Here is a 15,086-nt window from a genome sequence, read left to right as displayed (position 1 = left end):
ACAATACATAACATACTTGTGTGGTTAACATAGGCCTCTCTATCCTTGGCACAATTCTTGATTACATATTGGGAATAAAGCCTCCTTATACTTGGCATTATTCTTTGATATATATTGGGAATAAAAGAAGAAATTTCATAATTATTCTAACACCTTTTATGCACTTAATGATTAATTGATGTGTGAACATTCTATCGAAATTGTTAATAAACTGACCTTGTTTAAACGCAGTTTTAATCTAGGTGTTTTAAATACAATAAACTTACATGTCCAAAAATGTCAGTCATTCTCTTATGTCACTTAAATGGAATCATCTTTGGCAGATGATGCAAGTTAGGGTTGCATGTTATGGTATTTGTGGTTGGAACACATTTCTGTAAAACTATACAGTACAGGGCAAAAGTTGTGTCATCAAGCCTGCATTTATTTTATCAAAAATACAGGGAAAAATGTTTATATTGTGATATATTATTACAATTTAAAATAATTGGTTTTCAGTTTATTATACTTTAAATGATCATTTATCTCTGTGATGCAAAGCTGAATTTTCAGCATCATTACTCCAGTCTTCAGTGTCACGTGTAACATCCAGTCTATCACATTATCCTTTAGAAATCAGTCGAATATTCTGATTTATTATGAGTGTTGGAAACAGTTATGATGTCTAATATATTTGATGAATAAAAGGTTAAAAAGATGCATTTATAAAAAAAAAACAAAAAAAAATGTCTAATATAAATCTTCTTTACTATCACTTTTTATAAATTTAACACATCCTTGCTGAATAAAAGAATTGATTTATTTCAAAAAAAGAAAATATATATATACTGACCCCAAATTATTGACCAGTAGTGTACATAGTTGTTACAAAAGATTTCTATATCTATGTATATATATATATATATATATATAGATAGATATATATATATATATATATATAATTTTTTTATTCATCAAAGTATCCTAAAAAAGTATCACAAGTTATGAAAAAATATTAAGCAGCAGAACTTTTTCCAGCTTTGATAATGAATCATATTAGACTGATTTCTAAAGGATCATGTGATAGACTGGAGTAATGATCCTGAAAATTCAGCTTTGCTTCACAGAAATAAATAATTTAAAGTATAATAAATTGACAGTACAGATGTTTTATTGCAAACTGTGTGGAATCACAGAGCTTTATTGATGAGGTGATGTTACAAGTTTTGTCATGAATTCTTGCCCAGCCATGACACCCTGATCACACACTACAAGCGAAAATACTGCAATCAAGTCTATAGCTTTTAAATGCATCTTTTCCATTTGCAAGTAATACATTTCCCTAATCATTATATGTTTGCAGGTAACAAAACCAAAGGAATGGGGCCAGCTGTGGTAAATACAGGAACATATTTCCTTCATGGCAAGGCAAGATGAGGAAAAATTGAAGAGTATCTTTCTCAATTTGCATGGTCATTTACACTTTATGTTATTATCAATGACTGACTGAGGAGCAACAAGCAACTTCACAAATTAAAGATTGATTGGCTCATGACTTGTCACATTAAATGTCATCACAGTTTACAAATCATTAAATATTTTGTATATGAGATTATTTTAAGTCATTGCCATGAAAATGTTTACTGTTTTTCTTTGTAACAGTAATAACCAATGCCAATTGCAATTCCTGCAGCACCTAGTCCAGCACCTATTGCAACACCAGCCAGAGCAACAAGTCCACCAACAACCAATCCCGCTACAACTGCGCCTATTAAAATACGACCCCAGTACTTGGACAGAAATTTACCAAATCCGTTTGATTCATCAGCTTTCTTCTCTGCTGCAATTCTCTCTCTCTCTTGTTTTCTCTCCTCTTCCTCTCTCTGTTTCTCTGCTTTAAATCTTTCTAGTTCAGCTTCCATCTCTGCTCTGACTTTCTTGTCTGTGATCTTTTTCACTCTCTCAATCTCATCTTGTATTTCTTTCTCCACTTGTTGTTTTCTCTCCTCTTCCTCTCTCTGTCTCTGCTCTTCTTCCTCTCGTCTGAATCTCTGAGCATCTTCAAACATCTCATTACTGTAGTGTCCTCCTCCATTCTGCTCTATCATTGAGTCAATCTTCTGCAGTAGATCATTCACCTGCTCTCTGTTATTCTCATCTCTGTTGTTGAAGACGTGAAATCTGCCTCCACACTCTTGAATTAGTTGTCTTAGCCTAAGATTCTCCTTAATGAGCTCCTCTACAGACTGTCCTTCTATCTGATCTCCATGAGTGAAGAGAATGATGGAGTATTTTAACACCTCCTGACCAAACATCATCTCAATGATCTGAGGAATCTGCTGCTCCTGCTCAGTGAATCTGCCTAGAGGAATCACAATGAGGAAAGCGTGCGGTCCAGGACTGGATATATAAACACTTCTGGCTATCTCTTTCACTAACTCTTCAGAGCTCATCTGTGTGTCGAAGAATCCAGGAGTATCAACTACAGACACAGATCTGCCTGAAACAGTGGCGTGAACATCTGAACATTCTCTGGTTACTGAATTCATTTTCATCACAGAGTCAAACTCTTTCTGTCCCAGGATTGTGTTTCCAGTTGCACTCTTCCCAACTCCACTTTTACCCAGAAGAACAATCCGTCTGGATGAGAGACTGGAGACAGGAGCGGCTGGTTCAACATTTTCTGGTATTTTTCTCTTCAGTGGATTCGGCTTCAGTATGGCTTCTCCTCCAACTGTAGGAAAAGAATCAGAAATTGAATAGCATTATTTAAAATGAACTCACTGCAAATAATTTTGATTAACCCTTTCACACATAAGTTTAATGGTTGACATCTCAGCATGAGTTTTTCAAGGCGACTGTTATTTAGAATGTAACACTTTGTTTCCATGGTGACGCGTCATTGTTTGTCACTTGACACAGCAGTCACAATAGTGCAGTATGACTGATGATCTGCTTTTATTTCATTTTTCCTTTTTATTATAAATATTCACAAATGTGTTAACTATAGCATGAACAATCTGATATTCTTATTGTCAAATCAGGGCAAGTGGATGTGTTTTGTTGTTTAAACTCATTTATAACGATTGCATTAGTTGCGTGATGGCTGCTGCCATATTTGTGCCGCAGTTCAAAGAATTGGATCTATTGGATTTACAACATGTGAATTCTCCAGAAATACATGAAAGTGAGTGGCCGGTGAACTGGGAGAAAATAGAGTAAACTTTAAAGTTACTTCCGCAATGTTTTATGAATAAAAAGTGTCTAATTTTAATGGAAATGAAGGAATTGAAAATAATCAAAGATATTTGAAATCCAACAAAGAAATTTGCTTTACTGTTGTTAAATGTCTGAAACCTAAAATAAACCTTGTGTGGTTGAAGACACTGGATAGTTGTGATATATGACAGTGCTGAGGATGTCTGTCTATGGCTCAGGGCCACCCAAAGCGCGAAAGCAGTTTGAATTTAACAGTTGATCATGTGATGCACTGAACGCTCTAATCACACAGGTGTGATCGTACACTCCAGGGACCAGCCAAGACTGATCACATCTGTGTGATTGTACGCTCCACACAGAAAAAGCCAGAGTTAAATTAACTCTACTCAGAGTACACATCTCTACATAGAGTTAAAATAACTCTGAATTAGTGTTAAAGCTAATGAGATAATTAAGCGATTATTAACCATTCATGATGAACACCTGATGATAATGAGCAGAATCACTGAAGGAAAGAGAAACACAAGAACTATAACTGACTTCAGCCACAGCCTTAGATCAACTGAAGACAAAAGAAGACATTTTTAATCTCTGAAGATCTCTTCAGAGGAGGATTAAAGAACTCCACAAACAGCATTACCAGCTTCACACATTACTAACCAGACTGACTTTATTACTATCAGACTTCTACAGAAGCTCTTACTGAGAATCAACAGATGTTTAGATGTTGATGTTTTATTGAAATTAATAAATGTTAATTTAGTTAGTGTTTGCTTTAGTTGGACAGTTTGACTCGCATCTTTTTACGTCAGTTTATGGCTTTTGTAATAGTGTTTACCAAAACACATACATCATTACAAAAATTATGATCAGATGATAAAGTTTTATATTTCATAAAGTAGAATAATTTATGCCAAGAAAATAATAAGAAAAGTGTTCCTTTGTTACTATTAGATTATATTCACATTACTTCATATAAATTTTAAGATACAGACATCAAGAATCAGCACATGGATCTCAACAATGGTGACATGCTTCATGCTGCAGTGCATGCTGGGAGCCAAACGTTTTTACTGTTGAGATTCATGTGCTGATTCTTGATGTCTGTGTCCCCGCCCCCTTTTAAATAAAGTCAAGTCAACTTTATTTATAAAGTGCTTATTACAATGTTAAACGGAAATAATGCGACAGAATTTGATTTGGCTGGAGAAAACGGTGATGTCATCAGCACATTTCAATTATCATACAATTACAATGTGGGCGATCAGTAATTTAATTGATTTAGTTAATTTAGTTTACTAATTAGATTTATTTGGATATTTAGATTGAAAAATGTGTGTAAAGCAAGCCAAGCCGAAGGCGACAGTGGCAAGGAACCAAAACCCCATCCTGGCATGATAGAGAAAAATAAACCTTGGGAGAAACCAGGCTCAGTCGGGCTGCCAGTTCTCCTCTGGCCAATTAACAAACAGCGTATGATTATTATTCTGGCAACTTTACACTGTCAGAAAAAAAGGTACATTGCTGTCACTGGGGCGGTACCCTAAGGTACATAACAAAAAAGGTACTAATATGTACCTTTAAGGTATTAATATGTACCTTTAAGGTACTAATATGCACTCTTAAAGTACTGATATGTACCTTTTGAGGTACTAAAATGTACCTTTCAGGGGTGAGTAAGGTACAAAGATGTACCTTTTCACTTTTGCACCTTAGGGTACCGCCCCAGTGACAGCCCTGTACCTTTTTTTCTGAGAGTGTACAGGTCAGAGGTCATAATAGATCGGAATAATCGAAGAATTGGAGGCAACACGCCGGTGACGGATCCACTGTTTAAACATATCGATCAAACAACTATTAAATAGGAATATTCGAAAGATTGGAGTCATCACGCCGGAGACGGTTTTATTAAGATGCCGTGTCGATGAGGCAGTTTCAGGGGGAGTCTAATTGACACGGTCTCTGCAGACACTTCAGGGTCATGCGTTGGTCATGTCTGGGCGCATGTCCACCATTTGATCTGGATACGGCCCGGATACGGCTGACTGCAGTAAACCTCGGGATAAACAGAGAGACTAATATTAGCATAGACGCCATTCTTCTGATGATGTAACGAGTACATCAGGTGTTATGGGAAGTGTTCCCGGTTCCGGCTGACCTAGTTAATGCAGCCTAACAATAATTTCATTGAAAAGTGTTTTATGTGTATGCCACAGTAAAGAGATGTGTTTTTAGTCTAGCTTTAAACTGACAGAGTGTGTCTGCTTCCTGAACAATGCTAGGAAGACTGTTCCAGAGTTTAGGTGCTAAATAGGAAAACGATCGACCACCTGCAGTTGATTTGGATATTCTCGGTATTATCAACTGGCCAGAGTTTAGAGACCGCAGTAGACGTGATGGAGTATAATATGTTAAGAGCTCGCTCAAGTATTGGGGAGCTAAACCATTTAGTGCTTTGTAAGTAATAAGCAAGATTTTAAAATGTATGCGATGTTTAATAGGCAGCCAGTGCAGTGTTGACAGAACTGGGCTAATATGGTCAAACTTCCTGGTTCTAGTAAGAACTCGAGCTGCTGCGTTTTGGACCAGCTGGAGTTTATTTATTAAGTGAGCAGGGCAACCACCCAGTAGAGCATTACAATAATCTAACCTTGACGTCATGAACGCATGAACTAACTGTTCAGCATTTTGCATTGAGAGCATGTGCCGTAATTTAGATATTTTTTAAGATGGTAGAATGCAGTTTTACAGATGCTAGAAACGTGGCTTTCAAACGAAAGATTGGTATCAAAGAGCACACCCAGGTTCCTCACTGACGACGAGGACGTGACAGAACAGCCATCAAGTGTTAGACAGTATTCTAGGTTAATACTTGTGGAGCTTTTTTGTTCATTAATTAAGAATTCAGTTTTTTCTGAATTGAGTTGCAGGAAATTACTGGTCATCCAATGTTTTATATCAGCTATGCATTCCGTAAATCTTGTGAATTGGTAAGTTTCGTCAGGGCGCAAAGAAATATAGAGCTGAGTATCGTCAGCATAACAATGAAAACTAACGCCATGCTTCCTAATGATATCTCCCAGTGGTAGCATGTACAGGGTGAAGAGCAGCGGTCCTAGCACTTTCGTATGTGCGAAAGGGTTAAAAGATGTCCAGAATATTTAATATTGCTATGAAAGACTCACCCATTGTGTCAATGTATGTCTTAAGTATTTTTGTGAACAGAATTTGAACTTGATCACTGGGTCCTTTCTTCTTGTTGTTGAACACGTGGTATCTCTGCTCATATTTCTGAACGAGTCTCTTCAGTGGTTCATTGCCATCGATGAACTCTTTTATAGTTGTGTTTTCATCCTCCAGTTCGTCTCCTCTGGTGAAGAGAATCCAGGTTTTCTCCAGCCGTTTTTCTCCCAGCAGCTTCTCAATCTTCTCCACAGTTTCTCTCTCTTCTTTGGTGAATCTGTCAGCTTTGATGACCAGCAGAAACACACAGCGACCAGATTCACATTTCTTTAGAACCTCTTCATATTTCTGCTGAATCTCATCTTCACTCATGTCTGTGTCAAAAAACCCTGGTGTGTCGTAAACATGAACTGGTAGTTCAAGAAAATCACCAGATTCCACAGCTATGTTTTGAGTGACTGAATTGGGGCTTTTCTTTGAGATGAAAGCTGGTCGTTCCAGGATTGTGTTTCCTGATGCACTTTTCCCAGCTCCTGTTTTACCCAGCAGGACCAAATTTAAACCGGCAGTCATTTCTGTCATTTTCAAGATATAGTCTGAAAAAAAAAACCACATGAAAAATTAAGCACACAAATAACTATAACATTTCACATAAATAGTCTATATGATGGACTACCTGTCAAAAGGATTTATTACCCTATGAGTTTTGACTGTATGACATGATTTATGACACATGAACAGGTGTTCACCTTTTGACCTCTATTTCTGGATGTCCAAAAATTTTTGACCTTTTTATGAAGCTTTATAACCCCCAACAGGTTTGGGTTTTCACTCTGACTTCCGCTTACGGGACTGTTTGTGTTTGGGGGTGTTACGTGGGTGTGCATTGAACTGTTGATTTTATTATTAATTGTTTGTATCTGAGTTCGTAGGTGGAGTTATGAGGATTTCCCTGATTTGCGGAATGAGTGACGTCATGGGAATTCCTGCATTTAAGCCGGTCCAGTGTTGAGAGCGGGTCTCTTTTTGTTCTCTCCTAACTCTCGCTTGCTGCTCTCTGGCCGCCTTGTTTCTTGCCTCGTGGCGAGAACGCTCTTCGCCTCGCTTCACCTCTCTATGCTGGAGCGATCGCCCTGATCATGTTCTTTTGTTTCATTATTTTAAAGCCAGGTAGTGGTTATTTTCTTTGTTCACTTTTTGTTATTTATTTAGAATACCCTAGGGAAGCAGTGGCACCTGTTTGTTGTTTTCTCTCCTGCAACGATAGGTTTAGTTAAGGGTTTCTGTTTTCTTTTGCTGCCCTACCTGTGCTATTAATTTGATTATTGTTTATTTTGAGGTGCATTCCCTCATGTCTGTCTCTGTGGACTTTATTAAAACTTATGGCGTGATTAACGTCAGAAAGACCACCCCAATCATCTGTGATTTCTAATGTGTTCGGTCCTTGTCTTATGTGTGATTTAAATGAGCCAAATTGGATAAAGGGCCGTAACACGGGGCCATATGTTTTTTATGAACAGGAAGTGATTGGGCTGGACTGTTTTGATCTTTGACACTGTATATTTGAGCTCTGATTTCAGGTCTCTAATAGGGCTGCACAATAAATCGCAATTTACATGAAATCGCACATATCATGATTTGACGAATCGTGATTATGAAATTGCAAAGTCTGTGATTATCTTTTATTTGCAGTTTGTCAGTGCAGGATGGCTCTGTGATCAGAGGTTCATGAGTGGAAAAAACATATGGCAGGACTTTTACAGCCTTTTCCAAATCGCATGAGGTTTTATTGTGATTTATCGTGCAGCCCTAAATACTAGTACTAAATACTAAATATATTGGGCCAATATTTGTCATTTTTTAATATATCGGCATTGGCCAATATACGTGTTTAGTAGTGCCGATTTAAAGTCGGGCACGTCCGCGGGCAGCCCCGTGTTATTGGTGCGGTGGAACCGTCCGGAACTGGCATAATGCTACAGCTGGTTTGCTTCCTTGCAGTTAACTTTAAGGACTGTAGTCGAAAACTATCAGCAGCTTGCTTGCTAACATATTAGCCCCAATGTTATAAGTTCTGTTTTATTTTTCCTGTATCGAAATCGGAGAATTTCACACTGTGCGTGGGGTGATGATGCCTTTATACCAGCGGGGAAAGCGTATGTGTGTAAAGATTGGAAGCAAGCATAAAAAGTGAAGCGCGCTCGTGCATGCAGCTGTGCGCGAGTCCATGTCGTGGTTAAATGTACGAGCATCTCAAAATGCTTTTATGACAGGAAATGAATGTAAACACAGTCAGTTGTGTCTTAAGGGATTAAACAGACAGGACAACCTTTATGTTTCAAAAAGATTGTGACAAAACTTTAAAACTGTAGGTAGGGTTACTATCAAGTTCTGGTGTCATTTACCCAAACCCGAAAACACTCACCGCGCCTTAAAACACTTACTTTACTTTAAGTCCCATCTATTATGGGTTGATAAGAATTTACAGAGTGAATTGACGTACTTTCAGTAAAATGTGTGTTCCATCTGTACATTAATATGAATTTACTTACTGAGACGCACACAAGACAGTCGAGGTCAGATGTCTTCCGTCAGAAGAGAGCACAACAAAATGTCCGTGTGTTGGCATTTTACTTTCACTTTCATGTGAAGCTGTTTGTCTCCAATAGGAGGCCATTCCGTTATGAAGCAGCAAAGAATTAAATTAAGTTCAATTGGTTGGGACACTTTTTGCCATTGAGATTACTTGGAAAAAATGTCCCAATCATCCTGAATTCACCCTATATATATGTGTTTTCATATGTCATATCAGAAAAAACGTTATGCTTTGTCTGAGGGATTCAAATTTTAACCTAAAATTCTGTGATAAATTTGGCCCAAGTGAATCAGTCACACGTTCGGGGTCAATATGAGAAACTGACCACTAGTGGTATTAATCTCCACATCCGTCCAGTAACAGTATCAGAACATACCAGAATGAATTCTGCCTGGCAACATCTGATGTCACAGCTTATCACTATTGCCATATGTGCTTTTCATACTGCATCAGATCATGATTCACACATCATCGGCATAATTTACTATATGAAAATAAATAAATAAAGCCACAGTAAAGCTTATTTCTTCAGAACCATTTTTATTAGCTATGCCATGCCTAAAGTAAATCTTACATAATTCTAAATAGCCTAAATAATAATAATAAATAACTAAATAAATAGCCTAAATGATTCTAAATAATTCTAATTCTAATATAATTAAAATCCAAATAATTCTAAATGATTGTATCATTTGTAATAAAAAATAAATAAAAAAATCACAGTTTGCCACCTCCAGGATGTGTTTGTAATGTAAACATGAAGGATTCAGAAGATGTAAAACCTGTTAATCTTTACGTTTTATAAAGATTTTATTGATTTGTTTTCTTATATTGTTTTATTTATTTTAGAGCTTTTTATGGGATACCATATAAAATATACCTATTATTTTTTTTCATAACCACACACTGTCCTCCACCCAGTGCTATTCTATCGAGAGTTACATTTGAACACACAAAAATCTACAAAAAACTCAAAATTATGGTCAACACACTCTGTGTTGTCATTTCTCCATTTTCTTATACAGTTTCTCGTTATAGTCACAAGCAGGATCTTCATGTCCCTAAACATTCCCTAAAATGTCACAATATTGTTTGCACGCGATTTACAGGAATAAGAAAGCAAACATCCACCCAGTGGCAGAACTAGACTTTTATACATGGAGTGGCCGGGGGGTGGCCAAGGCTACTTAAGGGGGTCCATAGACTGTGAAACTCCGATCTTTTGAATATTCCTATTTAATAATTGTTAAATCCCTATGGCATCCTCAATAAATGCGTCTCCGACGTGATGAGAAGGGGTTTTGGTTTCCTTGCCACTGTCACCTTTGGCTTGGCTTGCTCAGTTGGGGACACTAAATTTTCAACTAAATATCCAAATAAATCTAATTAGTAAACTAAATTAACTATATAAACTACATTACTGATCTGCACACATTGTCACTGTATGATAATTGAAATGAGCTGATGACATCACCGTTTTCTCCAGAGCGGCTGTACAGCCCAATCAAATTCTGTCGCATTATTCCTGTTTAACATTGTAAAGCTGCTTTGAAACAACATGCATTGTAAAAAAGCGCTATATAAATAAAGTTGACTTGACTTGAAAGAATATAATGTGTAATACTTATTTGTTTTCATCGTTTTTACCGATGTAACATAGTATTCTGATAAATAAACAACCAAAATTGTAGAAATTTCACAATTCTTGATTCCAACGACTATTCTACAGCAAAAACTACAAGTGGCTATAGGTTACATAAATGTAAAACATTATTGAATACAAGTGAACAGTCAGCCATAAAGCGAGAGCAGTGCTAAGAATTAACTGCTTTAAATGAAGGTTCAGGTCTAACAGTATTTCAGGAAATTGAATAATCAAAAGTAAAATAACATTGCATAATCTTCACTGTATATGAATTCAATATACGTAGATTAATTTATGTTAAAACTACAAAAGTTATTCAGTAAAGATCAGTGGGTGTTATTTTTTTTCTTTTGTTCTTTAAATGACTAAGTGAGGTGCGGCCACCTTCAGACCAAATACACAATGTTGAATCCTAAATCTGATTTCATCCATTTACATTTAGACATTTACATTTAGTCATTTAGCAGACGCTTTTATCCAAAGCGACTTACAAATGGGGGCAATAGAAGCAGCTAGAGTAGTCGAAGGGCAACAATATCAGCAATATGCAAGTGCTGTAACAAGTCTCAGTTAGTCTAGCACAGAAATACAATTGTTTTTTTTATTTTTTTTTTAAATAAATTAAACAGACAGACAATGAATAGAATGATAAGTGCTATTCTCGATCGGTCAGGTGTTGCTGGAAAAGATGTGTCTTTAGACGTTTTTTGAAAATGGCTACAGACTCGGCCGCACGAATTGAGATAGGCAGGTCATTCCACCAGGTGGGAACGGTCCAGGAAAAGGTTCGTGACAGCGATTTCATGCCTCTCTGGTATGGCACCACAAGGCGTCGTTCACTGGCAGAACGCAAGTTCCTGGAGGGTGTGTAAGTCTGAACGAGCGAGTTTAGGTATATTGGTGCAGAGCCAGTGGATGTTTTGAAGGCGAGCACCAGTGCCTTGAATTTAATGCGAGCGGCTATTGGTAGCCAGTGCAGACTGATGAGGAGAGGCGTGACGTGTGCTCTCTTCGGCTCACCAAAGACCAACCTCGCAGCTGCATTCTGGATCAGTTGCAAGGGTTTGGTAGTGCATGCCGGAAGGCCCGCAAGAAGAGCATTACAGTAGTCCAGTCTGGAGAGAACAAGAGCTTGGACCAGTAGTTGTGTGGCATGATCTGATAGGAAGGGTCTAACCTTCCTAATGTTGAATAATGCAAATCTACAGGATCGGGTTGTTGCAGTAATGTGGTCAGTGAATTTTAGCTGATCATCAATCACAACCCCAAGGTTCCTGGCTGTCCTGGACTGAGTTATGGTTGATGAACCTAGCTGAATGGAGAGATTATGATGAAGTGCTGGGTTGGCTGAGACCACAAGCAGTTCTGTCTTTGCAAGGTTGAGTTGCAGGTGATGTTCCTTCATCCATGCTGAAATGTCTGTTAGGCAGGCAGCAATACGAACACCAACCGATGGATCGTCAGGTTGAAATGAGAAGTAGAGTTGAGTGTCGTCGGCATAGCAGTGATAGGAAAAGCCATGTTTCTGAATGACCGATCCCAATGATGACATGTAGATGGAGAAGAGAAGTGGTCCAAGCACTGAGCCCTGGGGAACTCCAGTAGCTAGATGATGTGACTTAGACACTTCACCTCTCCATGACACCCTGAAGGACCTACCTGAGAGGTAAGACTTGAACCACTGGAGAGCGGTTCCTGAGATGCCCATCTTCATGAGAGTTGCCAGGAGGATCTGGTGATTAACTGTGTCAAAAGCAGCAGACAAATCCAGTAAGATAAGTACTGTGGATTTGGAGGCTGCTCTTGCCCGTCTCAGTGCCTCCGTAACTGAGAGCAGGGCAGTTTCAGTTGAGTGGCCGCTTTTGAAACCGGATTGGTTGATGTCCAGGAGATTGTTCTGTTCAAGAAACGTAGAGAGCTGATTAAACACAGCCCGCTCAAGTGTCTTTGCAATGAAAGGTAGAAGGGATACCGGTCTGTAGTTTTCTAAAAGTGCTGGGTTTAGAGAGGGTTTTTTAAGCAGTGGGGTTACCCGAGCCAGCTTAAATGCTGTGGGGAAAGTCCCGGTGTGAAGAGAGGTGTTGACAATGTGAGTGAGTGCAGGAGTAACAGAAGAAGAAATGGCCTGAAGGAGGTGAGTGGGGATAGGATCAAGCGGACAGGTAGTGGGATGATTGGAAAGGATGAGTTTGGAGACATCTGCTTCAGAGAGCAGAGAGAAGGAGGGAAGCGTGGGTGTGATGGTTGTTGAGATGTGCGTGTCGGTTTGTGGTGTAAAGAATTGGCTGCTGACTTCATCCGAAGACATAGCTGACCGTATTAACTGATACTAGCTTTCTTTGGCATACCTTTATGCATATTTATCCGTTCAAGCACAAGGCTCTGCTATTGATGAAGCGTCATATGCCGTGCACCAGGCGCGTCACGTTCTCATGTTCAAGGCTCCAATGCAAAACATTGAATCTAAATCACCGTACAGAAAAAAAGGTTCACTTCAAGAATGAAAAAATTGGCATCGATGTGTGACAACAAAATCACACAAATATTATCAATGGAAATCAAATTTATTAACCCATGGAGGTCTGGATTTGGAGTCACACTCAAAATTAAAGTGGAAAAACACACTACAGGCTGATCCAACTTTGATGTAATGTCCTTAAAACAAGTCAAAATGAGGCTCAGTAGTGTGTGTGGCCTCCACGTGCCTGTATGACCTCCCTACAATGCCTGGGCATGCTCCTGATGAGGTGGCGGATGGTCTCCTGAGGTATCTCCTCTCAGACCTGGACTAAAGCATCCACCAACTCCTGGACAGAGCGAGACATGATGTCCCAGATGTGCTCAATTGGATTCAGGTCTGGGGAATGGGCGGGCCAGTCCATAGCATCAATGACTTCCTCTGCCAGGAACTGCTGACACACTCCAGCATTGTCTTGCATTAGGAGGAACCCAGGGCCAACCACACCAGCATATGGTCTCACAAGTGGTCTGAGGATCTCATCTCGGTACCTAATGGCAGTCAGGCTACCTTTGGTGAGCACATGCAGGGCTGTGCGGCCCCCTAAAGAAATGCCACCCCACACCATTACTGACCCACAGCCAAACCGGGCATGCTGGAGGATGTTGCAGGCAGCAGAACGTTCTCCCACCAGAGTAAAAGCACCGCCAGCATTCAAAAGTAACCAAAACATCAGCCAGAAAGCATAGGAACTGAGAAGTGGTCTGTGGTCATCACCTGCAGAACCACTCCTTTATTGGGGGTGTCTTGCTAATTGCCTATAATCTCCACCTGTTGTCTATTCCATTTGCACAACAGCATGTTAAATTGATTGTCAATCAGTGTTGCTTCCTAAGTGGATAGTTTGATTTCACAGAAGTGTGATTGACTTGGAGTTACATTGCGTTGTTTAAGTGTTCCCTTTATTTTTTTGAGCAGTGTGCATTAATAACAATTTAAGACCAATTGTGTCGTTTAATAGAAAACTATGAATAGTGGTGCAGGATTGTTAACAACTCTGCGCTTATGCACGGCCCCTTTTATTATTAATTATCTGTTTGGCAACTAACGTTAATATTCTCTTAATATTCAATGTTAATACATGAACAATGTGCTGCGCCGCCGCACATCAAAATACACGCTTCTTTCAATAGAAGGTGATATGGAAGTAGCAACTAGCGATCAAAATTTTGAAGTGGCACCCAGGGTGGCCAGTCAGTGCTGGACCCTGGACACCACTCTGGCTCCACCACTGCATCCACCCGCATGTTCCTCGCAGAAGTCGATGTTCCTATTTCACAAGCTTTGGAGAAACGAGAAACACATTTAAGAAGTATACTGCTCAAAAAAATTAAAGGAACACTTTGAAAACACATCAGATCTCAATGGGGAAAAATATCATACTGGATATCTATACTAATATGGACTGGGTAATGTGTTATGAGCGAAAGGATGCCACATCGTTTGATGGAAATGAAAATGATCAACCTACATAGGACTGAATTCAAAGACACCCGGAAATCTAAGTGAAAAAATGATTCAGCAGGCTTGTCAATTTTGCTGAATTTCATTGTTTCATTGCAGCAACTCAAAATGGTACTCAGTAGTTTGTATGGCCCCCACGTGCTTGTATGCATGCCTGACAACGTTGGGTCATGCTCCTAATGAGACGACGGATGGTCATCCCTCCATGGATATGCCTCCCCAGACCATCACTGACCCACCACCAAATCGGTCATGCTGAACGATGTTACAAGCAGCATAACATTCTCCATGGCTTCTCCAGACCCTTTCACGTCTGTCACATGTGCTCAGGGTGAACCTGCTCTCATTTGTGAAAACCACAGGGCACCAGTGGCAGACCTGCCAATTCTGGTGTTCAATGGGAAATGCCAATCGAGCTCCCCAGTGCTGGGCAGTGAGCACAGGGCCCACTAGAGGACGCCGGGCCCTCAGGCCACCCTCAT

The 15,086-nt window shown here is 39.2% G+C and overlaps 1 protein-coding gene across 2 annotated transcripts; it reads right to left on the bottom strand.

The window, feature by feature from the left end:
• Positions 1 to 1,004: 1,004 nt before the first annotated feature.
• On the bottom strand, positions 1,005 to 9,030 carry LOC307125532 (GTPase IMAP family member 8-like). Of its 2 annotated transcripts, none has more exons than XM_079815422.1 (3): positions 8,934 to 9,030; positions 6,384 to 6,977; positions 1,005 to 2,713 (listed from the first exon to the last, which is right to left on the bottom strand). In XM_079815422.1, the coding sequence occupies exons 2-3, from the start codon at positions 6,961 to 6,963 to the stop codon at positions 1,620 to 1,622; spliced, it is 1,674 nt and encodes a 557-aa protein (XP_079671548.1). In that variant the 5' UTR covers positions 6,964 to 6,977; positions 8,934 to 9,030; the 3' UTR covers positions 1,005 to 1,619. The 2 variants fall into 2 exon arrangements, with proteins under 2 accessions (XP_079671548.1, XP_079671547.1); XM_079815421.1 differs by having other exon boundaries at positions 8,944 to 8,992.
• Between the last annotated feature and the right edge of the window lie 6,056 nt (positions 9,031 to 15,086).

Source organism: Gobio gobio (assembly GCF_949357685.1).
Source record: "Gobio gobio genome assembly, chromosome: 1".
Classification (NCBI taxonomy): domain Eukaryota; kingdom Metazoa; phylum Chordata; class Actinopteri; order Cypriniformes; family Gobionidae; genus Gobio; species Gobio gobio.
Note: the sequence above shows the minus strand (reverse complement) of the source record. Positions and strands in the feature narration are given on the sequence as shown.